The sequence below is a fragment of the Gossypium raimondii genome, chromosome 7 (assembly GCF_025698545.1).
Source record: "Gossypium raimondii isolate GPD5lz chromosome 7, ASM2569854v1, whole genome shotgun sequence".
NCBI lineage: Eukaryota > Viridiplantae > Streptophyta > Magnoliopsida > Malvales > Malvaceae > Gossypium > Gossypium raimondii.
This window is the reverse complement of record NC_068571.1, coordinates 45,380,134-45,407,281: the sequence shown is the minus strand read 5'-3', so window position 1 is coordinate 45,407,281 and position 27,148 is coordinate 45,380,134. Positions and strand designations below refer to the sequence as shown.

At 33.3% G+C, this 27,148-nt stretch overlaps 3 protein-coding genes across 5 annotated transcripts; 1 reads left to right on the top strand and 2 right to left on the bottom strand.

The window, feature by feature from the left end:
- Positions 1-227: 227 nt before the first annotated feature.
- LOC105788265 (SNAP25 homologous protein SNAP33) lies at positions 228-4,177 on the bottom strand. Of its 3 annotated transcripts, XM_052633198.1 has the most exons (8): positions 3,990-4,177; positions 3,323-3,388; positions 3,086-3,190; positions 2,291-2,854; positions 1,202-1,295; positions 895-1,022; positions 673-770; positions 228-579 (listed from the first exon to the last, which is right to left on the bottom strand). In XM_052633198.1, exons 4-8 carry the CDS (start codon positions 2,783-2,785, stop codon positions 480-482), a joined length of 915 nt encoding a protein of 304 aa, XP_052489158.1. In that variant the 5' UTR covers positions 2,786-2,854; positions 3,086-3,190; positions 3,323-3,388; positions 3,990-4,177; the 3' UTR covers positions 228-479. The 3 variants fall into 3 exon arrangements, with proteins under 3 accessions (XP_052489158.1, XP_012470529.1, XP_012470523.1); XM_012615075.2 differs by lacking the exon at positions 3,323-3,388; XM_012615069.2 differs by lacking the exons at positions 3,086-3,190; positions 3,323-3,388 and having other exon boundaries at positions 3,990-4,176.
- Positions 4,178-15,266: 11,089 nt separating this feature from the next.
- On the bottom strand, positions 15,267-18,028 carry LOC105788283 (uncharacterized). The gene is made up of 3 exons (XM_012615096.2): positions 17,608-18,028; positions 16,244-16,654; positions 15,267-15,985 (listed from the first exon to the last, which is right to left on the bottom strand). Exons 1-3 carry the CDS (start codon positions 17,878-17,880, stop codon positions 15,458-15,460), a joined length of 1,212 nt encoding a protein of 403 aa, XP_012470550.1. The 5' UTR covers positions 17,881-18,028; the 3' UTR covers positions 15,267-15,457.
- Positions 18,029-23,557: 5,529 nt separating this feature from the next.
- Positions 23,558-25,887, top strand: LOC105788292 (uncharacterized). The gene is made up of 4 exons (XM_012615114.2): positions 23,558-24,085; positions 24,974-25,130; positions 25,355-25,436; positions 25,595-25,887. Exons 1-4 carry the CDS (start codon positions 23,842-23,844, stop codon positions 25,784-25,786), a joined length of 675 nt encoding a protein of 224 aa, XP_012470568.1. The 5' UTR covers positions 23,558-23,841; the 3' UTR covers positions 25,787-25,887.
- Positions 25,888-27,148: the final 1,261 nt, after the last annotated feature.

Here is a 27,148-nt window from a genome sequence, read left to right as displayed (position 1 = left end):
TTGAATGTTAAATGTTGCAACAACCACATTTTTATAACATCCAAAATTTTGACAAAACAAATAAAACTATTATGGAGAAAATTAACTGTACCCGACATATAAACCTATCCAAAGAGACATCAATCATCTTGTAAGCAACCAAGGAAACACATCAAGATCAATTAAAAACCTCTACACATCAAGTTATAACCTGCGTTTGACACTCATGTTGTGTAGAACATATAACCTTCCAAATACCCTTTAAATATTTATTCTATTATGAAAAGAGATATGCCAAGTCATGGAACATAGAGAAAATTGATAAAGCAAATAAGTAGCAAAGAGCTGGATTGTATTAATAGACTGTGAGAACCAAAAACCAGGTGATAGTCTTAAAGCCCAAGTTATGTGCGCATGGAATTACACTAGACAGAAGGCTTCGACAGGATGGCAAGCAAGAACAAGCAAATCCAAAAATCGAAATATTCAATAACGAAGATCTACTTTCCGAGTAATCGACGAGCACGTTGGTTTGCACCTCGGACTCGGAAATTTAACTCATCCACATCATCTTGGAGACCATTCAGACTTTTGTTTTGCCTGCGATAATGGTTAAGCCAAATTATTTTCTAATGTAGTTATATAACCAAAAAATACCGGGCTACCAGGTGAGAACATTAACAAGAAACAAACCTCTCAATTTCAGATCCCATGTCAATGGCCATATCCTTCAGTTCTCCTAGTAGATCACTTAAATCGGAGAGGGCAATGTCTTGCTTTGATTTTTCAACCTGTTACGACAATCCCAGAAATATGCAACAAGTTGCCTTTTAGAATTAGTGGCTTGTTTCATGCACTCACTAATCATATATATATATTTTTATATTTTTGGGAAAAAACAGGCGCAGCACACACCTCAACTTTTTGAGATGTATTTGTGGGCTCTGGGGGTGGTGTTCGAGACTTTGAACCTCCATGAGGAACAGGAGTCAATCCAAGCTTCTCCCTTTGATCCAAATGGGCACCCCTTCTTTGTGAATCATCTGTATTTTGAGTAAGTTGCACATTCAGTTCAGGAAAACGGGACAAAATAGACCAATCAGAAACAACTCCAAAATCACCAAGAACCTCTAATTATAAAAAATTACACATTCCAACTTATCATATAGAGTGATAGAGTGAAAACGAACATAATTCATGGAGGGTACAGAAAGAAGATGACCTCTTGTGACAATGGGGCCAATGATTGCACGAGTCTTCTTTGGCTTCCAAGTTTTAGAGAACATACCTCCAAGGCTTCCAAGAAGCTTCTCACCCTGAAATTTGAAAGAACTATCATTCGAAGCATCCGTTTAATTGCATAAGATCAATGCAGAGGAGGTTAGTTTAATTGAATTATCATTCAAGAAGAAATGAAAGATGAAAATACATAGAAGGAGCAAATTTTAATGGAACACCAATTACCAATTCTAAAATGTAGTTAAACTATTATGTTACCAATTTCAAAGACTAGTTTCCTTCCTGCATTGGATCAAAGATTTTCCCTTTGTAAACTGTCTGAAGGCTCACAACTCATGAACTGCATAGCACAATAGATCAGAGAGATTGCCAGTGGCAGCACAAGACAGCAGCTCTTACAAACTGCTGCGAGTAAGTTCAGTGAGTGGTCTTATAAGTGTCAAGTCAGTTTCTTACAAAGTAGCCTATTGGGAGAGGAATAAAGGGTTTCCAGGTTCAGGAAGTTTCGGAACTGATAGTATAAACATTTCATAGTATGAGTGAAAACTGGAGCCTACTTAAGGATTTAAATTTTGTGCGACCCCTTATGATCATCATGCTAACACAAACAAATCCAAATATCTTGTTTTAGAAAAATATAAACTGTGAAAAAGAAGAAATCATAAAGCTTTTCAAGTTTTTGTATCCTAAGGCTATTCTTCAATCATCTAGTATATGGTTTTCATCCCGAAAATGAATAGATGGTTTGTAATGAAGTAGTCTCTTGGAAGAGGAATAAAGGGTTTCCAGGTTCAGAAGTTTCGGAATCAATGTCATAAACATTTCATAGTATGAGTGAGATGTCTAGGGGAATACTACAGGTTCAGTCCCATAAAAGTCTAAATTCGAGCATCATTAAGGATTTAAATTATAGGTAACTCCTAATGATCACCATGCTAACAACATGAACAAGCCCAAATATCATCATATTTCAGAAAATATAAACTGTAGGAAAGAAGAAATCATATAGTTTTTCATGTTTTTTCTTCAATCATCTAGCAGCAAGTTTTCATCTCAAAAACGAAAGACATACCATACTAAGGTCATGATCGATGCCAGCAGCCGCATCATGTGTCCTGGTAATTTGCTCACCCTGCTGATGTAAGGTAATCAAAGTCTTGGTGGCACCTTCTCTCATTTCTTCTGCAATCTTCACACAGTTATTGACAGTCTTTGTAGTCTCCTCAGCCTTGTAGACAGCATAGCTCTCCAATTCTTGCACTGGTTGGTTCTCAATTCCTCCACAGTCACGGAAATCATTCTTATACTTGTTCTGCAATGCCGAAGTTTGCCAATACGAAGAGGAAGAAGAAGAGTTCACTTTCTCTTCATCATCATCAAACGGATTGGTCCTGAAATTTGGAGGATTCAAGGTAAGCTTAGAAGAAGTTGTTCTGGTAGGTTTAAGGGTTTGCATGTTGTCCAATTCATCATCGGAATCAAAAGGGTTGGTCTGAGCAGCAACACGCCCGGGATCTACAGAATTGAGCTTCACAGTCTTCAATGGAGATCTCTTTAAACCCGACATTCTTTTAATGAGTTAAAAAAGTGCTACTTGAACAAGCAGTTGATAGGAAAAAGTCAAATTTTATTTAATCTGCAAAGCAATCAACCATCACAAATTACAACATAGCAGCAAAGAGATATGGACATCACGTGACAATCAAATCTGTATATTAGTGTCGAATATGAGTATTTATTTTACAAGTGCATATTCAATCCTTTCAAGTCATATACCCTTACTTATGTCTGAATATGTGCTGGACAAGGATACTTCAAGAAAACAACATAGAAACAAAGAAATATAGACATATAATATACTACTCACTCGGGTTCGAGTGTTGGACACGGGTATTTGTCTCACACATCTATGTTCAAATTTTTTCGAGTCATATACCCATGCTTATGCCCAGATATGTCTGGAGAAAGATACCTTAAGCAAAATGAAGAATCGGATCAACATAGGAGATATAAGACAGAAATACAACAAATTCAGTAAGTAACAATATATCCATTAATATCTAATACCAAAGGTGAAGTAACCAGGAAGATAATGGAACTCAACTTCCAAAAATTCTTTAAAAGAAGAAAAGGTTAACTTGATGAAGCAAATTTCTTTCAACTCTTCCTCCTAAAAAAACATTACGAGAGGGGAAAGGTTATTTATGTAATACTTGATAAAAGGGACTTGAAAGGGATCCAGAAGGCCAAAAGCCACAAGACTAAGAACTAGAACTAGATCATGAATCACAAACAAATTAATGCAATCAAGAACAGCAATACCCCATAATTAGAATCCCTTTTTTATGATCGAAGACGAGTTAAACTTAGTTTACTTCAAAATTTTCATCACTTTATAAAGTACCCAGAGATCAACAAAGAAGGAAAAAAGGGAAAAAAAAATTCCCTCAGTTTCCACGGCAGGCAACCAAATATCGAAGCAACAGAGAAACCCATGAAGCAAACATCAAAACAAATAAAGAAAAAAAAACAATCTCATAAAGAATTCAAGATATGATAAGTAGGAGTGCTCAAATTTTGAAAAGAAAAAAAGGACATAAAAAGACAAAAATTACAACAAAAAGAGGAAAGGGAAACTGTGTTTTGTTTGGTTAACCTGAAAGTTGGATTTGTTTGAATAAGAACATGCGAGGAAATTAAAACAATCCATATTTAGAAATCAAGACAAACAACGAAAGAAAGAAAGAAAAAGAACAGAACTGGGGGAGTACCTGCAGAAACGTAAATGCAGAAAAAATCTTGAACAAGTTAAGAGAAACTGAAGTTCAAAAACTACAAAAATGAAAATCTAAGGAAAAAAATTGAGTGTGTGCAAGTTTTTTTTTTTTTTGGAGGAATCTTAAAGAGGGGGAGACGCATGAAACGCGGCCGAGAGCCAGAAATTTGAAAACTTGTAAGAAAGTGGGCAAATTGTAATTATCAATTTTTGTTTTGATTTCTTTTTAAAGAAATTTGTTTTGATTTCAATTTAGGGTAAACTACATCAATTATCCCTAAATTTTGTTTAAAATTACATTTCACTCACCTAACTTTCAAAAGTTACATAATAATCACTAACGTTATTAAATTGTTACATTTTATAATTTTAAAATTTCTAATATTTTTTAAAAAATTAGTAAATTTTATTAATTTTTTAAATATTTTATATTGTTTTTTGTAATTTTATAAAAAAATCTATTTTAATCATTTTTAGAATTTTTTGCCTTTTTAAAAGATTTTTCAAATGATGATGTCATCATATGACATGTGGCAGTGTATGATTGCCTGAATATCTTGGCGTTAGTTTTTAACTTCCAAAGTACTAAACTGGGAACATTTGATAATGTTAGGGACTGAAGTAGGCCAAAAAAACTTTAAAGACTGAAGTGGGACAAGTAGTATACTTCAAGGACTAAAGTGTGCATTAAGCCAATTTATAATATAAAGTATCTTACTTCTTTTCTAAATCCTTCCTTTCTTTTTGGGCAAAACACTAAAAAAAGCCCATTTTTTTTAAAAATTACTGGAATGTGCCCGGTAATAAATTAATTGCCGGAATGGCCCAATTCCCCGAAAGTACGTCTATGTCAGCGAGATGTCAGGGGACGTGGCAGAAAAACGCTTCTTCAAGGAAGCACTTTGCCTACGTGGACCAAAAGCGCGCCCTCAAAGACGCGTTTTCCTGCCACGTAAGCGCTCCCCTGAGGACGCGTTTTGCCTGCGCGTGAACAGTACCAACGGCTATTTTTTTGACCGTTGGTGACCCCCTAACGGTAAAAAGTATATATAAAATCCCCCTTTCATTTTTTTTCACAACTAAATCCTTTCTCTAATATTCTCTCTAATATTCTCTCAAATTCCTCTCAATTTGCTCATAATTTCCTCTCAAATTCCTATTTAAAAGAGCTTTAATCTTTTAATTATTTTTAAAAAAGTTTTAAATTTTATTTTTTTGAATTTTTTTTAAATCGTAAAAATTTGTACGAATTTAGCAATAGCCGGAGAATTGATTCGTCTTGATGACAAGCACATATTCGTCGAACAAATAAAAATGGTAAGTGTTAAATTTAATTTTTAAATATTATTTAAGATTTTTTTATTTATGCAATTTTAAATAATTATTAATTTATTATTTGTTATAAAAGTCTGTAGATCGGATATTGCAATGCTATATCCGTAATATGCATGGCCCTCCATCACCGTTGGTAGAGAATTACCTGCGGGAAGCGAGTTTTTGGCACGTGGCGACGGTAGGCCGGAGATGCAAGTTGGACCCAAAACTTATCAGTGTGTTGATTGAGAGGTGGAGACCCGAGACGCACACATTCCATCTTCTATGTGGAGAGTGCACTATCACTTTGGAAGATGCCAATCTGCAATTGGGATTGCTGGTGGACAGGTACCCAGTCACTAGGTCTGTTCAATCTGGCGATTGAGGAGCGGTATGCTATGAGCTTTTGGGCACTATTCCGGAAAATATTAATGGAGGTCAGATCGAGATGGGCTGGTTACGAGACACATTCCCGAATCCGGATGATGATTCAACCGAACTAGAAAGAATCTGATATATTCAGGCATACATTCTTCAGATAATTGGAGGTTATCTGATGTCGGACTTGTCACGGAACCTCGTACATCTAAAATGACTGCTGAAACTCGCTGATTTTAGAGCATCTAGTGAATTGAGTTGGGGGTCTGCCGTTTTAGCCACATTGAACCGGGAGATGTGCGGGGCGACGTGACCAAGTAAAGCGAAAATCTGAGGTTGCCTGTCACTACTGCAGTCATGGGCACGGTTTCGCTTTCTATTTTTATGTCCTCGAGTGGACCACCCATATACATTCCCACTTATAACGAGTTAAATTTTATATTAGATTTTACAACTATTATGTAGATTAAAAATATAATAGCATGCTAAAAATTTATTTAATTAGATGGAATCATCCAGCAAGTTATGCTGGATTGCCTAGCTCTCTTGAAGATATACGGCTTCTATTAGACCAACAGTTTGAAGCACAAGTAAGTATTAAATAAAATTGATATTCCATCATGAGCTAGTCGATTGGTATTTAGTATTTAGTATTTAGTATTATGTATTATGTATATAACTAATATACGCATCATGTTCATATAGTTTCAATGGAAACCATACGACGATCTGGTAATTCGGGCAATAATTCCGAATGAGTACCTCCAAATTCTAAACGCTTGGTATGTGAAAGTTGCATTGGTCAACTATGCGACCGTGGAGATGCACCAGTCGGACAGAGTATTACGGCAATTTGGATTCCGACAACCGATTCCCGTACAACCTGAGGTGTTTGATGATCATCACAAAATCGACCTACGACAATTGCATACGGATTGGCCGAGATTCTGGTCATACTATGTAATAGCCCGATTTTAGGCCTAGTCGGAACAGTGGTTTCGGGACCACAAATCCGACGAAAAAAAAATGTAATGGCTTGAATTTTCAGAGGTGTCGGAACGGTGATTCGAGATCACTAAATTCGACAAATGGGTAGAAAATATTATTAATTTAGTGAGTATAAGTTAAATGTGAAGTTAGGAAAATTTTTGAAATAGTGAATAGTGCACTAGAAATAAATATTAAAATAATTAGAATCGAAATGAGGTATCAAGACCTCGGGATTTTAAACCGAGCCATAAATATTTTATAAATATTTATGGAGTGTTAAAAGTTAGTATTAAAGTTTCGTTAAGAAATTTTAAAGTTCGATAATTAATTGAACAAAAGGACTAAATTGTAACAAATGCAAAATTATAGGAAATGATTAAATAGCTTAAATGATAAAAGGAAGAGGGCTTAAAGGAAAATAGACCCAAGGCCTATTTGGGCTGGACGGCAGGGCATGAAATCAGCAGAAAGTAAAGAGAATTAAGGGCAAAATTGGAATATTGCAAAATTGCTTAATAAAGTTAGGACCAAAGTGGAATTATCTAGATTTCTCTTCATTTTTCTGAATTCTCATCAGCTAAAACACCATGGAAAGGCTTCTTCAAGCTGGTCTTCATATTTTTATTACAAGTAAGTTTAATTCTTGACTATTTCTTGAAATTTTGTATTTTTATGACTTTTACAACTAGGCCCACTTGTTAAATTCATTAGTTTTGATTTTATGAAAGAAGTTGAAAGTTGATATGAATATGTGCTGGAACTATATGATGATTTATCATGAAATTGGAGCTTTAAATTGTTCATATGCTGATTTTATTGAAAGAATTGAATAGAAAGTGAATGTTGGGACCTAATAGTAAAAGAGTTTGAAGATAGAGTTATATGTGGAAATTCTGAATTCCAATAGTTGTGTAACAGCTTATAATGTCTAGGTAAAGTATTAATTGAGAAAATTAGATTAATTGAGGGGTTAATTGAGAAAGGACCGAATTGTATAAACTGTGAAATTTGGGGCAAAATGGAAATCAACATTTTGCACTAAAGCAGTTTTGGACAGCAGCAGTAGTGTAACTTTGAAAATCACCAAAATTGTAGAAATTGAATTAGAGGATGAATAAAATATGAAACTAAAGCTTATTGAGTCTAGTTTCTTATAAAATAAATGGTGTGAGCAATGGAATTGTAAATCATGAGATATAATAGATTTTGTGAGACAAGGTCAGAATGAATTCGGGTTCCCCTGTTCTGACTTTGGAAAATCATTAAAAATTGTAAAAAAATGATTATGAGTTATAATTTATATAGTTAGAATCCTTAATGAGTCTATTTTTAGAATAAACAAACGAAAACATTATCCAAATTCTGTACAATGAGATAATTAATTTTTAGTGAAGAGTGGTCGGAACTGTCAGACAGCAAAACAGGAAAACTTTAAAGAATAAACTGTACTATTTGGCTGAACCAAAAATTCTGAAAATTTTATGGTATGAAGATATGTGAGTCTAGTTTTAGGGAAAATTAACGGATCTTAATTTGGAGCTCTGTAGCTCCAGATAAAAATAATTTAGTGACTCTGACATAAAAATAATTTAGTGACTCTGACTCGGATAAACAGCTCTGAATATATATATGTTAGTGAATATTGAAATTATGGTTAATGTTGTTAAGTGTGTTATACACATTAAGGATGTGGAATGGAGAGGAGGAGGAGGAAAATTGGGAAATATATGAATGATTTGTGTATAATTGGTCATATACTTGATTTTAATTGATAAGCGATGAAATATGAATTATACTTATATTTGTGCATTATTGGTCATGGCATGTGTGAAAAGAAAGTTTTATAGTATGTGTGTATGGTATATTCAATATATGATGTGGCATGAAATAATGTCATGAATGGTTTATGAATTAACACATGTTGGTAAGCGATATATGAATAAATGGTCAAATTGAGTGGAGCAGCGGTTTGAGTACTTCGATCAAGTGAAAAGTGATAAGTGGTAGCTTTAGCTACACTTATCTGATCACGAAACAAAGTGATAAGTGGTTACACTTATCTGATCACGAAATAAAGTGATAAGTGGTTACACTTATCTGATCAAGTGACAAAGTGATAAGTGCTAAACTTATCTGATCAAGAGACAAAGTGATAAGTGGTAGCTTTAGCTACACTTATCTGATCAAGTGACAAAGTGATAAGTGCTACACTTATCTGATCAAGTGGCAAAGTGATAAGTGGTTACACTTATCTGATCAAGAAACAAAGTGATAAGTGATCATACGTAAGACCATAGTTATACTATGGCAAAGTGAAAGTGAAGTACTCAATTTTCCGTGACCGTTCCCTAATTTGATTAAGGATGGTAAGTGACAAATGGGCCCAAAAGAATTAAAGTAAATGGATAAGTGGTGCGTATTTATATCAGGACGATGTTGTTATTCAAACTAAAGTGATATTTTCATTGCAAAATTGAGAATTTCATAAATGTGTTATTGAATGGTATAATCAATAAACATTGAGTTAAATGGTAAATACGTATTAGTTTTGAACTTGATGTCATTGAATTGTATGTGAATTAAATAGAAATTGCTAGTGATATGATTTAAATTATGAGCATGAGAAATTGTGAATTGAATGAAATGGAAATGAAGCATTAAATTGCATGAGTATGTATCGGGTCTCATGAGCCCTAATTATTATGATTATAATATTTTGAGGATATATTGTGAAAAGTTATAGAAACATGTTAATTATTTTGAAAGTTTTAATTTTGATGAAATTTTATAACTCGGTTAAATACGTTTACAAGTGTATGTGTTTTGGTAATGCCTCGTACCCTATTCCGGTGTTGGATACGGGTAAGGGGTGTTACATACTACATCCAAATGTAGGAAGATCGGTATGATTATATACCTAATCGGGAACCGATCATCGTTCCGGAGTTAGCGTGCGTGCCAATACATGCCATGGTTTAGGATCTATGGCAAGCCATATTTACTATCAGTAGAGGAGAGGTAATGGCAATTACGTGTCCAAAGGGAACGACGTAGCCTTTAAATCCAATACGAATGGACGACGATGCAGGCCCATCAATGAGGCCCAGACATTCACCTAGCCCATCATCAGCGACCATTCAATCACCAGGCCCAGTGAGAGCACCGACACAGTCACCTAACCCAACAGTTCAACTGACGATGCCCACGTACAACCTTTTTCGATGATGCCAAGGGCGTATCCTAACCCTTTTATATATCCTAACCCTTATATGTTTCCTTTTTTGAGTCCTATGACAGGTTAGAGTCCATGGCCAGGTTCATCTCTATTTTTCGTTACGCCGAATGGACCACCGATGTATATGCCAGCGTCGCATGAGAGATCGTAAGAGGGGTCGTTTGGGAGCTCTTCTTTTTACCGATCTCCATCACCGTATGGGTTTCAAACAGCTTCGCCGTTGGTGATGCAAACACCTCCACAGTCACTATTCTATCAAGATGGCTAATCATCCCAACACCGACAACGGATCCCTACCGAGAACCATAATTCCATGAGCAACCACAACCCAGTAGGAAGTGGACAAAGGAGGAATCCAGCGCGTAATCGTCGACGGCCGCCATATGGCACTGAATCCGGAGGGCACGGAGATTGATTTTTATATGAATATATTTGTACAAATATTTTGAATAATTTGATATTATTTGATGTAATAAAATAGAAATTCTTCTATATTATTTCATGTACTAAAATAGAAATTTACTTTTAAATTTTTAATATAATAGAAATTCTTTTAAATTTTGCCTTATGTTGAATATTTCTATATTATTTCATTGAATAAAATAAAACGTTGTTTTGAATAAAGTAATTGCAATTTACTAGATTAATTTTTAATAAAATAGATTTTCTTTTATATAAGTCAATATTTTGAATATTTATACCAGTTTTTGATTTGCAAAAATAATAATTAATACCAAGTTTTTTACAATCTAGTTCAACTATTGCGATTTGGGCATGATCAGCTTGTATGGCCTGGGTTCCTACACCATCTGCACAACTTATGTTGACTGGCTGTTTCTTGGATATCCATATTGGTACGTATTCTAGTCGAGTAAGGTCGACCCTTTGGTTTGCGACGCAATTCTCTATCCAATAGCAGCTTAAAGGGAGCAAGTGATACAGACGACCGCTTATGTTTATCTGGGACCGGTGGGAATACGTGTCTCCAAACGTTGTACATGTTTTCTAATTTGTACACTTCGTCTACATAGCTCATCGGATCCAGACGGAGATTCTGACAAGCTGCAATTACATGAGTGCATGGATAACAAAGTGCGTCAAACATCCCACAGTCGCAAGTCTTATTTCGTAAGTGTACCCAATATTGCCCGCCAATAACACCTTGGTGCGGTCTGTCAAACTCTGTCACGTGAAACCATAAGTTGTCTCGGTCGTGACAGACTGTGTGCATGGTGTTCGCCCGCTCCTTACCCTTGTTAGTTTCTTGCACTACCTTATTGTACCATACATGGCCTCCCTATATCTGGCCTATATAACTCCCTGCTAGCTTTGGAAATAGCGCCGCTAAACGAAAATATGTCTCTCGTACAACCGATGTTATCGGTAGATGGCGTGTTCCTTTTAGAACGAAATTTATGTATTCAGTTAGGTTTGAGGTCATATGACCATATCGTAGGCCGCCGTCGTATGCTTGTGCCCACTGCTCGAAAGGTATGTTGCGAAGGTAGTCCGCGCCTTCGCCGTTAATTAAACGCAAAACTGCCAACATCTCATGAAAACAATATTTATTTATTTCATACCCTGCCAATAAAAGTTCATAGCGAATATTACATAACCCTATTTCAATTAGAATAAATTTAAAATGACAAACATAATTATATTAATAGAGACTAAATACCCATGTTGGTCATTTGTCGTCGTTCACTCTTAGATGGATATTGCCATTAGTAGTTAGAAGCAACGTGCCTTAGGGAATACCGATAGTGTCTGCGCTGCCATAAGCTTCCCTGTCGATCGATTGCAGCTAGTATGCCGGTGTCTCGATCTGAAATAACACAGATATCAGGTTGGGGGCGCACATGCCTCCTTCACCTAGATAGAAAGAAATCCCAGTCATCAGCTGACTTCCTCGGTGTTATTGCAAATGCAAGTGGAAGAATTCTTCCACTGCCATCCTGTGCCACTACTACCAATAGCTGATGGGTATATCTACCGAACATAAAGGTACCGTCAATTTGTACCAATAGTTTACAGTATGGAAATGCGTCTCGGCATTGCTTAAAGGTTCAAAACAGGCATTTGAACACTTGGCATCTACATAGCGATCGGTCGTTGTAGTATGCAGGTTTGGTTTGAAGGTCTGTTATGCAACCTGGGACGTATCTCTTTAGCAGTTGACACTACTGCCATATTTCATTATATGAAGAGTCCCACCCACTATGCATCTTCTCCAACGCCTTCTGCTTAGCTATCCAAGCCTTGCGGTAAGAGAGCGTGTACCCCATGTGGCTACGAATATTGGCAATTAACACCAGTACTGAAGTCCTGGGATCTACCTTCACCGTGAGCAGTATCAAGCTAGCTAACATAGTTAAATCCATCTTGAGATGATCTTGTGAAATACCTATAAACAGAGTACATTAAATAATGCAACATTACATAATAACAATATTATTCAAAAATCCTAAATACTATACCTGCAGCACATGTCTGTGGACCTTTGTACTTTTTAATCTCTCACAACCCTCCTCAACGAGGCGTAGATTTTCCATGAACATGTACCATCTTGCACTGTACACTTCGCCTCAAACTTATCAGTTTTGGACTTAACGACATGGTAGTTAACGCTGTTATTGATGCTATGTTATTTCAAAGCACCAATAAAACTATCCTTATTGGAAAACTGATTACCAAATTCAGTACCGAACTTGTACGGTCATGCAACTGGTGTGGTAGATCTGGAAACTCCAAAACATCATTTGCAGACAGATCGACATTATGCATGTGGGCTGGAGGTGAGTATGCCCTGAATCGTGGATCTTCTTTTTCATCTGACCCTCTTCAACATCTTCAGGTTTGGTTGGAATAGGCTCTGGTTCAGAAAATAATCCAACTTCTACACCATCAGGCCTGGGCTCTCGAGGTGGATCCACATCAGAGTCATCTTCTAACCCACCATCATCTGCAACGTAGAAGGTCCCCTCACCGGTGGACGTCGTAGGAAGTACATCATCCCTTCTTTTCAGCGTTTCATAACGTCTAAAATTGGATGTAGATTGCCAACCACTAGAAGTTGATGTCATTCCCCAATATGTATTTCCAGCATCAAACATCGACCCACCGATGTGCATGTCTCATCTACCGACAGAGTGTCGTGCAAGGGTTGCGTATTCCACACCGCTACTAAACATGGGCTGCTCCGTATTTTGTAACCCACTAACCGAGTGTCGGGCAAGGGTCGCATATACCTCTCGAACACCAGTCGCAACTGCATCATTTGACGATGTAAATTGCACATATAACTCAATATATGGTGCTCTACTAGGGAGATGAGTTTGCACCATTGCCTTTAAGCTACGAGTACTTTTTATGTCAAACGAGTCATATGTCACCGGATCAACAGAAGAACAAAATCGATACGTAATAGACAGAACTTTCATTGGCGTCGTTCCGAATATTTTACGCCTAATTCTTTTACGAAGTTCTGTCAAATCTATGTTCTGGTTAAAAACTAGTCGCATTGTATTCTCCGATAAAAAATAACACCGTTCTCGGTGTGGCAAACCTCACCATCATAGTAAATAACAGCACTAATACGTTCACTCATCTTCAATTTCTATCATTCTTAGTCTCTCTAAATTTTTTTTCTGGAACTTATGCAATCTGAGGGAAAATTTTGCCTTATTTATAGCTTCAGGCCATGCGCTACTGTAGCAAAAGTGTGTCCACGTGGGAGCTTTTTTCAGGGGTTACACTAGCAAATGTGCGTCTACGTGGGAGCTTCTTTCAGTACTTCTGCTGACAAAGCATCCTGCTTAAAGCGTTTTTGACACTGTTTGCTCAGAACGTCTACTCGAAATTATTTTTTGGGGGATACTGTAGCAAAAGCACGTCCACGTGGGAGCTTCTTTAAATTAACAAATATATTAAATTAAGTAACCCTACACCCCAAACCCTAATTTATTTAAATTTTTACTTAAAAATCCTAAACACTAAACGCTAAACTAATTTATTAAAAATTTATAATTAGTTTACTTAAGTAACCTTGAACCCTAATTTATTTGAATTTTTCCTTAAAACCCTTAACTCTAAACCCTAATCTAAATTTTAAAATTTTTTTAATTAAATTATTCAAGTAACCCTAAACCCTAAGTTAATTGATTTTTTCTTAAAAAACAATAAACAGGAAAACTAATCCAATTTTAAAAAAATTATAATTAATTTAATTGACAAACCATAAACCCTAATCCCTTACTTATTTAATTTTTCCTCTTAAACCCTAAACTTAAAAACACTAAAACCCTAAAAACCCTAACCCTAAACTAATAACCCAAAACCCACCGTAGGAGACACGGGCAAAACGTGTCCTTGAGGAAGCGTTTTGCCTACTTGGACATAAAGTGCGCCCTTAAGGGAGCGATTTCTGTCCACATAGGCAAAACAGTTCCTCAGGGACGCGTTTTTCTGCCACATCCCCTGACATCGTGCTGACGTGGACGCGCTTTCGAGAAAATGAGGCCATTCCGGTAAATAATTATTTACCGGACCCATTTCGGTAAATTTTAAAAAAATGGACTTTTATATGTAATTTGCCCTTTCTTTTCAATAACTATTGCTAGATTATTGATTTTTTAAGTAACTTTCACTTTTGAAATTTTAGATATTTTAAATATATAATATGAAGTGCTCTTCGTCTTCTTCTTCTCCAAATTATCATTTTTTTCTCAAATTTTAAGTCAAGATTTTACATTTAGTTATAAATAATATATATATATATATTATTTTAATGATCTAGAAAGAAAGAAGTCGATGTTGATTTGCATGAAAAAAGAGAAAAAAAAAGGCAGAGAAAAGTGTAAAACAACAAAACAAGTGAAAAAATTGAGTAGTGAATGGGTGTTTAATATTTTCTTTTATGTGTGAAAGTTCAAAATTGTGATTTTTATGAGATTGGATGTGAATAAATTAGCTACAAAATTCTAGGTTGTTCCTTGCTGCAATTGATTTTTATATAATTTTTATTTATTTTTAAGAAATTTTTATTTCTTTTCAATTATTATTAACAAAATTTTAAAATATTAAAATAATTTTTAATTATAGCTCAAGTACCAAATTAAATATTATAAATTTATCCCATAATTTTGCCATAATAATTCAATTTTAACTCTAAACTTATTTATTGAAACATTAAATCATTATATCTATGCCATATATAATATAATTATTAAAAAAATAATAAGCAAGCATATTCTAGTTGAAGTTAGAGGTCAAATTTCAAAACAGCGAAATCCAGCATACCCTACCTGTTGTAAAAGTTCAAAATTCAAAACATCCTCAACCATATCAAAAGAAGCATTTCATTGCACCAAAAACTTCTTCATTTATGAGCAAATAGAGGATTTACAGCAGACAAAGTGTTCTATTCCAACAATAGACCAAGTCAAGGTAAGGATGCCACATTCAAATCGGATTGACAACCACAACAATCAATAAAAATTTTCCATGCATTGATTCTCCATCTATGTCCTTTTGTGGCGGTTCTCATTTTAACTAGTGGTAGCCGCTTGCTTCTTTACCATGGCGGCATGCTTCTGCCCAGTAAGATGGTATTTGAAGACCTTTTCACTATTGCATACAACGTTGCAGATAGTGCATACTCTAACATCAGCAGCAGCCGTTCCACCTTCCATGACTTTCAGTTTCTTAGTCTCCAAATCCTCCTTGGATGCCTCAGGCTGTGCTGCCACTGGGTTCTGTACACTAACTCCTCCGTCGCTACTGCTTGCTGCTGGGTTTTCTACTGGTTTAATCATCTGATTCATTTCAGCCGGTGCACCTATGGAAGGATCAGAGGTTCCTTTCTTTGATTTTTCTAAATTCTCCAGCTTTTTCAGGTGTTTCTTCCCGGACAAGTGTTGTGCATAGGCATCGCCGCTGTTACAGTTGATTTCACAAACTTCACACCACGAAGATTGAACAACCTTAGATGTCTTCTTGCCTTTATTCCAAAACTGATCATTAGCTCGAACTGCAGCAAGATAAGGTCCAACCCCATCAACAGCTATAAGTCCAGCCTGCATGATCACATATACAAGAAAAATCGTATTTAAACCGAACTTACAAAGATAACAAATGGACTAACCAAATAGGTTCCAATTGGAAAAGAGAAGTACAAGAAAGTATAAATGAATATGGTGAAAATAAACCAAGCTGGAACTTCTTGCATTTATGCATGAAGAAATTCAGTGCAAGCCCAAAACAATATAAATAAATCGAAAAAGGTTAGCTTTCAACTCTATTAAGAAATTTCCAAGTGAACTAATTAATGTTACCTGAGCTGCATGTCTCCTCCCGGAAAGATGTTTAACAAACACTTCATGGCTATTACAAGCAACATTGCATATCGTGCACATCCGAACAGAGTTAACAGCTGCCCCAGAATCTAAAAGCTTTTGCTTCTTCCTCTCCAGCTCCTCAGCATTTGCCACACAGGAAGCCCCATATATCATTGTATTGGAAGATTCTGGGAGTATTGCAGTTGAGGAACTAATCTTTTCTTGCAATTTCCTCCGATGCTTCTTTCCAGTAATGTGCTTCTCGTAAACATCTTTTGTTTGGCATTCAATGTTGCAAACCTCACATCGCATTGGTTGAATCAGTGCAGTTTGATTTGATGCGCTTATTACATTATTAACCAATGACTGATTTGACCCATTGTTGGAATTCGAAGCTGCTACTGACAACTGAAACCCCAAAATATATGTAGTATAAACAATCCAAATGACTGAAAGCCATTCATCTATTCATCCAATGACTATACTATGATACTTTATCATTGAGTAAACACATATTTTAAAACATAAAACTCAGAAACTTCATTAATAGAAACATTCCTCTCTCACTAACTATAACAGGAGTAGAAGTCTATGTTCATCCGACTTTTCATTTCCCTCGAAGCATCCATGTCTAAAACTTGGGTTCAACACATTTCTAGACACATACCCAAATCCAATATTAACAACCAAGTCCATAACATAGCTAGAAGTAGATCCAGAAACAAAACATCACCTCTTCTGAAACAATCTTACACATTTTATCAACTGTAGATAAGGACAGCAAATGAAATGATTGGCATATGTATAATAAATACACATATATTCTATATTGCTTCGACTTTTCATTTTTCTTTTAAGTATCTGTAGCTGCCACCCAAGTCAAACACATTTTCATGCACATATTCGTATATGTAGTAGCAATTGAGTCCAAGTAACATAGCTAGAAGTTGTTTCAGAAACAAACATCACTTAACAAGTGAAAATATCTTACACATTTAATCAACTACACACACACACACATAAAATCCAGAAAGCATCAATTCCATAGCCTATGAATGATTTTCAGTTATGAAAACTACTCAATGCTGGACCAAGAATAGATGAAATTTTCAAGGCTAATTTTGAAATAGAACTGGATAGATTATATTTTCAAGAATGATTCTCGATAATGAACTTATGATTAAAGCAAATTAAAACAAAAAAAAAATCCCACAATTAAAATCTAAATACCAAACGAAGAAAAACAAATTTCCAATAAAAATCCAAAAAATTGACCACAAAAAAGGAAAAAAGAAATTCAAAATTCACATTAAAGGAAAAAAAAACTGCAGCGAAAGAAAGGACAAGAAAAAAAGACTAACAGTAGCATCATATCTAATAGGACCAGCCTGTCTAGTGATCCAACTCTGAGAAGCTCCATTTGGGTCCTCATAAATTTCAGCTTGCGCTTCAACAGCAACATGGGTTAACTGAGGCTTATAGGCATACGGGTCGGTTCCTGGAGGGTACAAAAATGGCTCATAGGGAACAGTTGGTGGTTGAGGATATAATAATACAGGATTGGGGGTGGGATTTGAGGAATGAGAAAGGTATGCGAATGAAGATTGTTGCAATTGTTGCTGCGATTGGTACATTTTACGTGAATTTTGGGATATAATTCCTAGGGTTAGGGTTCGTTGCTGCTATCGTGGATTTGTGCATTTTTTGAAATTGAAAGGAGTGGAAAGAGTAGTTTGGTCCAACAGAAATAGATTTGTTATCGGCCGCACCGGGTAGGAGATTTAACTACCTTCAGCTAGTTTGGTCTCAATTATTAGTTAAGTAGTAAAAATTTGTTTTTATTTGAATTTCATTATAAATATCAAAATAATAATATTTTTATCAAAAAATAACAATAATATTTTTTATAAAAAATAAATTTAAAAAATTAATATTATTTGGCTAAAGGGTCAAAATAACTCTTGGTATCAACAAGTAATGTAATAGTAAAACACATTACACATTTAAAAGTGAACTCGAGTTTAAACCTTGAAAATGATATTGTTAAAAAAGGTAACCATGAATCTCCGGAAATATTTGTATTTATGAACTGTAAAATGAACATTAAGAATACTGATGTGAACATCAAGACTAGAGGTGTCCATGGTAGGTGGTCGTCGGTAGGTTCGAATAAAAATATAGGCCGAAATATGGGCTTGGGCAAAAATGAGGCCGTTTAGAAAGCAGGTGAGACCTCGAGCACCACTTTTTGGCACAGGCACAGCCCAAATTTAATAAAAATATATTTTTATTTTTATTTTTAAATTTTTAAATATTTTTAAAATACTTTTTTTTTATTTTTTTATTTTTTAAAATTTTTTTGGGTGTTTATTAAAAAATGGGCCGGGCCGGGCCGGGCTCGGGATTTTATTCCCTGGCCGGGCTTGGACAAAATTCCATGCCCATATTTCGGGCCGGTCCCGAGCCTAGGAGGCAGGCCGAATTTTTTTCTGTGCCCGGCTCAGCCCAGCCCATGGACACCTCTAATCAAGACCCAATCAAGGAAGCATGGATATGATGGGTTAATTCTACCTCAAGGCTTTATTACAATGTCAAAAGCCGAACAACTCAAGTCAATATTGAACGTGGCTATCCAAGAGTTTGTGACGAAGGCCCACAAGCTTATACAAAGGAGAAAGAAGATCAAGATGCACTTTCTAAGTTTCAACTAAATCAAAAAACTAAATCTTGGTCTAGATTCGTCATATATAAATATTCGAGGATTCAAGAAAATTAAAATTTTAAATTTTAGAATTTTTGGTCCAAGAAACTAAATCTTGGAGTTGAAACGACATGGATCACACTAACGAGTTTAAACAAGTCCAATCTTGCAACGTATGGATAAGCATTCAAATTCTTGAAGACCAGCCCATGGAAACGTCTGCAAGCCCATCTTAAAGTTCTACTAAGCACTTAAATGAAATTTTGGCCACACATTGTGAAGGTGGACCGTTTGAAGTATGTTATATTTTTCAACATGTTTTGAATTTAATAAGTGGATCGCTTGTAAAATTCGGCCCAAGCAAGCCCATATGTATGTCTTGGCCGAATTCCACCTTATAATCCACTGTTAGGAAATATTTTTCATCTTTTGTTACTTAAGAGAAAGTTTGTTAGTTTTAAGTCAAGTCAAACTCGCTTGTATAAACAAATGGCTGACCACCCTTATTTCCAGTAAGCTTGAATTTAGTAAAAATACTCATTGAGTTTTTTTTTTTTGCAAGATTTTATCTTGTTTGTTTTAGAAGTTGTTTATCACAAATCTTCTTAAATTGTTGGGGTTCCTCTTCAAGCTTCAATTTGCTAATGCTTTAATATTGGGGAGGAGATTAGACCCGTCTAAAGGGAATTGTTGAATATTTGATTTAAAGGCTTCTTAAGGCACTTATCCAACTATCCATCTTCAACTTTCGGCCAAAACCTATTCTTTTCCATCTTTTCTTTATTTTTACTTCTTGTTTTGTTTCTTGAATCTAATTCAATTCATTCACAATCTTTTCAAGTTCAAGATTTAAATTTTCCATTCGATTTTGGGTGATTTGCTCTTAATATTGCATCTTTAAATGAAATCTCTCTTCTTTCTTCAAACTTATTGCTTCTACTCGCCATATTGATTTGTTTTGCTTCGATCTTTAGTTTTATTAATATATTTGGATTTTTTTTTATTTCAGGTCAAGGTTCGACCACCCTTACTGTTCAAGAGAAGTTTCTTTTACTTCGAGAAACCCTAATCCAAGTCGAACCCTAATTCCTCTCTTAAACCAAACCATTCTTTCCCTTTTCTCTTTATGTTTGTTTCGATTTTCATTGCTTGCTAATTCTGTTTTGTTTCTTCTTTCAGGTCAAATCCACATCAAACAACTTGAATACGATCTTGACTCTCTATCCTATATTAGACACCTTAGTCATAAAAAAAATCTTAGTAAAAAATTGAAAAATCAATTAAACCCTTATAAAAAATGTGCACTAAATTGAGTCCTTTGTAATAAAAAAATTAATTAAGCTCTTTAATGAAACTTTCATTGATTAGTTTGACCATTATGAACATACTCATAGCTAATGAAAACAATGAGAAAGTGACACATTGCATGTCATATGGATAAATATACGATATGGTAAGTTACATTAGAAAATATTTAAAATGATTAAAAATCTTAATAAAGTTAATAAAATTTCTAAAAGTTTATTTGAATTTCTATATGTTAAAATTTATTCTCAAAGTTTTATCAAAATTTATTATATCAAACTATAAATAAATTTTAAAATATTATAAAACCTAAGGAACACCTTAATTGATAAATGGGTGAGAAAGCATCCCAGAAGACAAAAACCAACTTTTCAGCATACAAACAATAATCTTTTGGCCAGTGATAAATAATATTATGTTATGTAGCCCTATTCCCAGGGCTGATATTTTACAAAAATCTGGTAAATTTCAAAATAAAATATTTTTTTTTCTAAATTTTCAGTATTTTTGGGTAATATACCCCTATTCCCAACATCCCAATTATTAGAAAAATGAAAACAACATGCTGCATAAATCATACATTCATAACATGGACTGCTAAATTTGTTTTGACAATTTTAAATAATTTTTATATATTTTTAAATTTTAATATTTATATAAAATTTTAGATTTTATTTTAGATTATGAATTTGAATGAATTAAATACATATATATTTTTTATTTTTAAGATTCTATATTAAAAAAAACAATATTGATGTAATCAAACAATGACTTAATTAAATTTTTTTTTATTTTTCTTTAAACATTTAGCCATAGAATCAGTCTTTGGCGTTGACTTGTCCCAAGCTAGGGCAAAGAAGTAAAAGAAATTGAAACTGTAGATGAACTCAATCCTAGACACATAATATGAAATTTCTCTGCTAATTTTTATTTTCTATATAAATGTCCTTTTTTATGTAAAAAATTCACAAGTCTCTCCACTTGGATAAACGCTTACGTTATACATTTTGCACGTGTTAAAAAAATAACAATATTTAAAATAAATTTAAACTTAAAATTAGAAAAAATTATAGATGTTTATAAGCCAGGTTGAGTTCATGCAAAATATTTATATAAAATTTTTAAGCTTGAGCATAACTCGACTTAAGAAATGGGCTTAATTTTTTCCTAGATCTGACCCAAATTAGAAAAGGTAAACTCAGGCCCAATATGGTCTACCTATATTTAATTTTTAGATTACTTTTTATTTAAAGATAAATTAAAATATATATTACACTAAATACACTAAACACTAGCATAAATATAATAAATATTTTATTGTATTAAATATAATTTTAAAATTTTATATTTTGGGTTGGGTTACTTAGTTGGATAGGTTTTTGGAGTTTTTGATAATGAGTTTAATTGTTATTGGATTAATGATTCAATATAAATATATATTATTTAATTAATATAATTAATTTTATAATATAATATTTGAATTGGGTCGAGCTTGAACTTGAACAAAAAAATCTTACCCAATTTACATAGAAAATGAACATTAAATTTTACTCAAACTTATTTTTCAAGTCTCATTTTTTTTTAATCTCTCTTATTTTTTGAATGAGCTTTCGTACCACATAGCTAGTTGTGTTCATAAATTCGAATCACCTAGCATTACCGACCCTCCATTTCATACCTTCTAACAAAACATTTTGGACACCCCGAAATACTATACATATGATAATACTTGGCCTTAGCCTGTAGGATTTGACTTGCAAGAGAGGAATCATTAGCTAATAACCTCCGGACATGTTTTATATAAAAGTGCTTCCTCCATTCAACTTAAGCCTAATTTAGGAATAGTTTTTAAAAGGGTTATGGAAAAAATATTTTAGGGCCAATTTTGGGTTTGGGAGAAACACTTTAAAAAAAAAAAAAGTAGCTTGTCTAGGAACGCTTTTGTCCTAAAAGCACTTTTGAGAAGCATTCTTAAACTAGACCTTAGTAATACATAATTTAGCTCAATTATGTTGGTGTACACTTAAAAGTGTTGAGCGGGTTACAACTTTTAAAAATAATTTACAAGTAGAAAAACACAATTCGGAATAAAATTTACACTTATTAGGTCTTATCTAAAAAGTAATTTTCTATAATTTTTATAACACAAGAGATGATTTAAGCTTAACTTCACTCTCATACAACTATAATGAAATAACTCTCTTGCTAAATGAAATCTTAGCACTCACAAATGCTTCTCTAATCAATAAAATTGTGCTCTTACGAATTGGTAAAGGAGAATTGCATCAAAAGAGTTTGAATCTTGATCATTAGAATGTCAACAAAAGATCTTAATCACTGCTCCCTTATGTTATTGATGAAAATTAAATAGATAATTTTTTTTATAAATAAGATATTTACAATAACAAAATACTTAGATTAAAAAATTGAATTGAGAAGTTGGTTTTGTTGATTTAAGTTTGTTCTTGAATAAGTCAAGTTATCGAACAAGTTGAATTTAAATTTTTAGTTTTTGTTCAAATAACTCGTGAGTTTGATTAATTTTTAAAAAAAGTTAATATTTAAAAAATTTAATTCAAACTCGAGCTTGAGTTGAATTATAAATGATTGAGTTTAAAATTAAATATTTAAATTAAACTTATTTTTATATTAGATATTCAAATTTAATGCAACGAGTTGAAACAATTTATTTATTTTTCATCGCAAATTAAAAAAAATGCAACCAAGGCAAGAAAGAGGAAGTGAGTATGCTTGTGAAGGTGGGCCATTCATGTCCAAATAATTTACCAAACTTGTGCATGTGAGATTATACCCTTCCTTTCCAAGAGAATAAGCATATATTGCTGCATCAAAATGGGATACCTTTTTAATTGATTCCATGCTTCTTTCAACATACACAACTAAGCTTTAACTTTACCATCTCTTTCTCACCACTGTTTAATTATTAACCTAATACGGTAGCTTCTTTGAAGAATGTAATATTGTGATTCGATTTATTAAATTTAGATTTTTACAAGTTAATGCTATTTAAATTGGTTTTAAATAGTAATACTCGGATTTAATATAAGAAATAAATTCGGATTTTATTTTTAAGTTTTCTTTTTAAATATAGGAAATAGAGGTTTTCTAAGGATTAAATCCCAAATTGATGTCAAGTGAAGAATTAAATACAAGTTGTTTGCTAGTTCAATTCAATGACCTTCATAGATTCATGTATTTTTATTGTTTTGTTTTATTAATATAATGGTAAGGAAATTATATTTCAAAGAATATGAAATTGATTTTGAGACGTGGAAGTACTTGCATTGTGTTTGTATTATTTTCTTGTGCTGTATATCTTGAGAAAAGAAAGAGTTAAAATTATTATTTCCCATAAATATCAAAGCATGCATGAGAGATTCTTTGCTTTCATCAAAAGCTGCGTTGAAAGTTATACATCACCTACAATTATGGTAGCCCTTTCAGAAAAATCACATGGTTAAAGACAAGACAACAAAAGCACTTTCTTAATCTCCAAGCTTTTTGCCCCAATCAACTACCCGATATTGGATCTTGTCATGGCATTTTGTTGCTTAAATTATGATGGAGAATGCCATTGCTTTTGCAGATAACAAGGTTTCTTCATCGGAAAATGAAAATGGTAGAGCAGTATGAGAGAGAGTTGGCCGTGGGAGTGGCGGCGGCTGCGTATGTGGTCAACGCCATTGAAAAAGGCGAAGCAAAATATAGGATCAAAATAGAAGGGAAAAAACAAGATACCATATCGAGGGTGGGAAATTCTGATAGAGTTAGTAGGCGATTCTCAAGCAAGGAAGTGACAACAAATACAGCAGGTATGGTATTCATTAATGTTTGTATTTTTGCAGCTTACAACTTATGGGTAGGGGTGATAATCACAGTGGCGGGAGACATATTTTTCTTTTCGAAATTAAATTATATATTTTTACGATAGTAAAAATATAATTTCATCATTTTAGTAGTTTATATTTTAGTAGTTTATATTTCAATCGAGTTTTTTAGATTTTTCGAAGCGGTTATTATAAAATAGTCAGCTATTTTTTCATATTAATTTTAGATTTATTTTGAAGAGATGAGTTTTATTTTAGCTTTTAAATATTATTTTACAAGTTAATAAAATAACCAACAATTTTATATAAAAAATTTAAAATTTTTTATATTTAAGTTAATTTCACTATTTTAAATATAAAATGTCTATTTTATATAATAAAAATTAAAATTAATTATAAATTAAATAAAAATAAAATTCAATTTGGTTTTGAGTAATCACGATTTTTAACTTGCAATTTATAAACTGTCCAAACACTTCAATCTGAGTTGGTTTTCAATTTTTCGATTTTTCTTGCTCAACCCTAGTTATGGGTAATAACCAATATTTAACACCATATCTATTTACATATTGACTCCGAAACATTACTTACTCATATTGATTTTAGGTAGGGTATTTAAGTAGTAAGATTTTTGTTCATGGTCAGTAATTTATAATCAAATTTATTTCCCTTTTACATTGTTTTCATAATTGAACTAGTTTGAGGGTCAGCCAAGATATTAATCTGAAATAAGGTGGTTGAACCAGCTTTCTCTATTTTCTAATAATTTATTCAATTGAATAGAATAAACCATCCGAATTAAAAATCGGTGGTTTGACTGATTCAACGACGGATTATACTTTTTAACAAATAAATATATATTTGTTTTCTTAGGTGAAACATCCAGTAGAAAGTCAAGGGAAAGTAGTAAAGGAGGTGGTTCATCAGCTGGAGACCAAAGGTGGAAGGGAAATTATTCCCAAACCAATAATGCTTTGGAGACTAAAGCTGATGCTTGGCAGAATGCTGAGTTGCACAAACTTAACAAACGGTATTAACTAATTTATTTTCAATTTTAATTAGGGTATTTGTTTTAACTTAAAATTCCTTAAATGAGTTTTTTTTATTAATTATTAATTATTTTTATAATTTAGTTGCACATTAAATTAGTTTTCAAAGCATTTAAACATTAAAAAAATATAATAATATCAAATGCAACTCACCCGATTCAATTGGTTGAACTAAAAGGGCATTCACTAATATGATAAAGCTCAGGTATGAGAATATGAAAGCATCAATTCATGAATGGGAGAAGGAAAAGAAGGTGAGAGCCAAAGTCAAGATGGAAAGGAAAAAGGTTAGATATGAAATTTGAACTTAATTCATCTCTTTTTGGTTAAAGATTTTCAATAGGAGAAAAGTGTTGTGATTCCTACTTGAGATTGAAAAAACACATACTCCTTACTGCTTGAAAACTGTTTTGCTGAATCCAATGATGGATTGGTTGAAGTACAGAAAGAATTGGAGAAGAAAATAAAAAGGAGCCATCAAGTTTACCAATTGAAGATATCAAGAATTGATGATATCGCAGGTGGAGCAAGAGCTCAAGTCGATGAGAAAAGAAGAAATGAGGAATTGAAGATCAAAGAAAAAGCAAAGCAAATAAGAGCTACGGGAGTCGTTCCTTTTACATGTTTATGTTTCTGAATTACATCCAAATAGGAAAAGACATTTGTGAATCAATAACAAGATAATGTAACTTCAATTTCATACCTATTCCTTTTAGAGAAGAAAAAATATTTGTCCAAGGTTCAATCTTTCGAGTTACTTCAAGTTTGATTAGTTTAGGATTTCGATGTAAATCATTAATGCATTTTATTTTCCCTATCCTAAATGGATATATTATGAATCACAAAAAAAAACTTAGCAATGTAAGAACCATAAACATGCATTTCCATCCATTTAACAACTTTACGTCCTCCCATACTACTGATTTTAATAGCATGTCTAGAAACCATAGATGCATGCATAAAGTCTTCTAAAAAAAACCCCCAAAAAACCATACAATTTGTGGATTAACATGGCTCAAGTACTAGAAGAAACAGGGCTCATTGTCGACAAAAACTTCTTAAGGTCATTGCGAATGAACTTTAGTATGACTACGTAGCATACATTTTGAGCATTACACTCTTCGAATAACACGACACTGAAATCTTCCTTGAGTTGTCTCTTTACGCTATCGATGGTGGCGGTGTCGAGGTCCAAATCCTGGAAGATTTCTCGAAGCCAGGCCACGAGGTTAGAATTTAACACTTTCTTTTTTTTAAGTATAAAGTATATCCGGTTTTTCTACTTCTATTTTAAGGGATTTGAAAAAACTGGACACGTGATGTAAATTAAGTTATTGAGGTAACTAAAAAATGTATCACTTTGGCCAACATTTTCCAAACTTTTAAGTATTGGTTAGGTCTAAAAAGGTAACAAATAGGTGCAAGTTGTGAAATTTAAATACATTCATATATATTAACATTTGTTTTAATGTCATTATGCTTTTGGAATAAATCATTTTTGATAAAATTTTTAAACTACCTATAATCCGCAAACCCATAAATTGGAGGATATTATGTGTTTAAGCGCTTTAAAACCCATGACTACTAAGTTATTGCAGTAAGAACGATGTGAATTGACTTAATACTTAGATGAAAAATAAATTATTAAATGTAATATTTAATATTACTTCTTACTTTTAGTTAATTTTAATTAAAATAAATTTTTAGTTTTATTTTCAATTAATTAGAATGATATGTTTTGTCTTGTTTTTGGGTAAAGAGAGACATGTGGATATTTTAAAATTACATGAATAAAGAGTAACATGTTGCACATTTTAAGAAGTTGGACATGCCATTTTGTAAAGCTTTTGGATTAAACTGTATGATATAACATGATTTTAGGTATTAAAATAAGAAAACAAGTGTCGTTTATTATAGTTTTAATGCCATTAAGCTTTTGGATTCAATCACTAACACTATGATTGATTTAATATCATTTTACTGCTACATATTACATATA

What these genes read in the sequence shown, in the direction of transcription:
- LOC105788265 (XM_052633198.1), bottom strand. Translation starts at nt 2,785, where the DNA reads ATGTCGGGTTTAAAGAGATCTCCATTGAAGACTGTGAAGCTCAATTCT. An exon ending in TGGCCCCATTGTCACAAGAG is followed by an intron (nt 1,023 to 1,201) that starts GTCATCTTCTTT and finishes CTCAAAATACAG; the next exon opens with ATGATTCACAAAGAAGGGGT. An exon ending in ATACATCTCAAAAAGTTGAG is followed by an intron (nt 771 to 894) that starts GTGTGTGCTGCG and finishes TTGTCGTAACAG; the next exon opens with GTTGAAAAATCAAAGCAAGA.
- LOC105788292 (XM_012615114.2), top strand. Translation starts at nt 23,842, where the DNA reads ATGCCATTGCTTTTGCAGATAACAAGGTTTCTTCATCGGAAAATGAAA. An exon ending in AGTGACAACAAATACAGCAG is followed by an intron (nt 24,086 to 24,973) that starts GTATGGTATTCA and finishes TTGTTTTCTTAG; the next exon opens with GTGAAACATCCAGTAGAAAG. An exon ending in TCAAGATGGAAAGGAAAAAG is followed by an intron (nt 25,437 to 25,594) that starts GTTAGATATGAA and finishes GTTGAAGTACAG; the next exon opens with AAAGAATTGGAGAAGAAAAT.
- LOC105788283 (XM_012615096.2), bottom strand. Translation starts at nt 17,880, where the DNA reads ATGTACCAATCGCAGCAACAATTGCAACAATCTTCATTCGCATACCTT. An exon ending in CTATTAGATATGATGCTACT is followed by an intron (nt 16,655 to 17,607) that starts GTTAGTCTTTTT and finishes TTGGGGTTTCAG; the next exon opens with TTGTCAGTAGCAGCTTCGAA. An exon ending in GGAGGAGACATGCAGCTCAG is followed by an intron (nt 15,986 to 16,243) that starts GTAACATTAATT and finishes GTGATCATGCAG; the next exon opens with GCTGGACTTATAGCTGTTGA.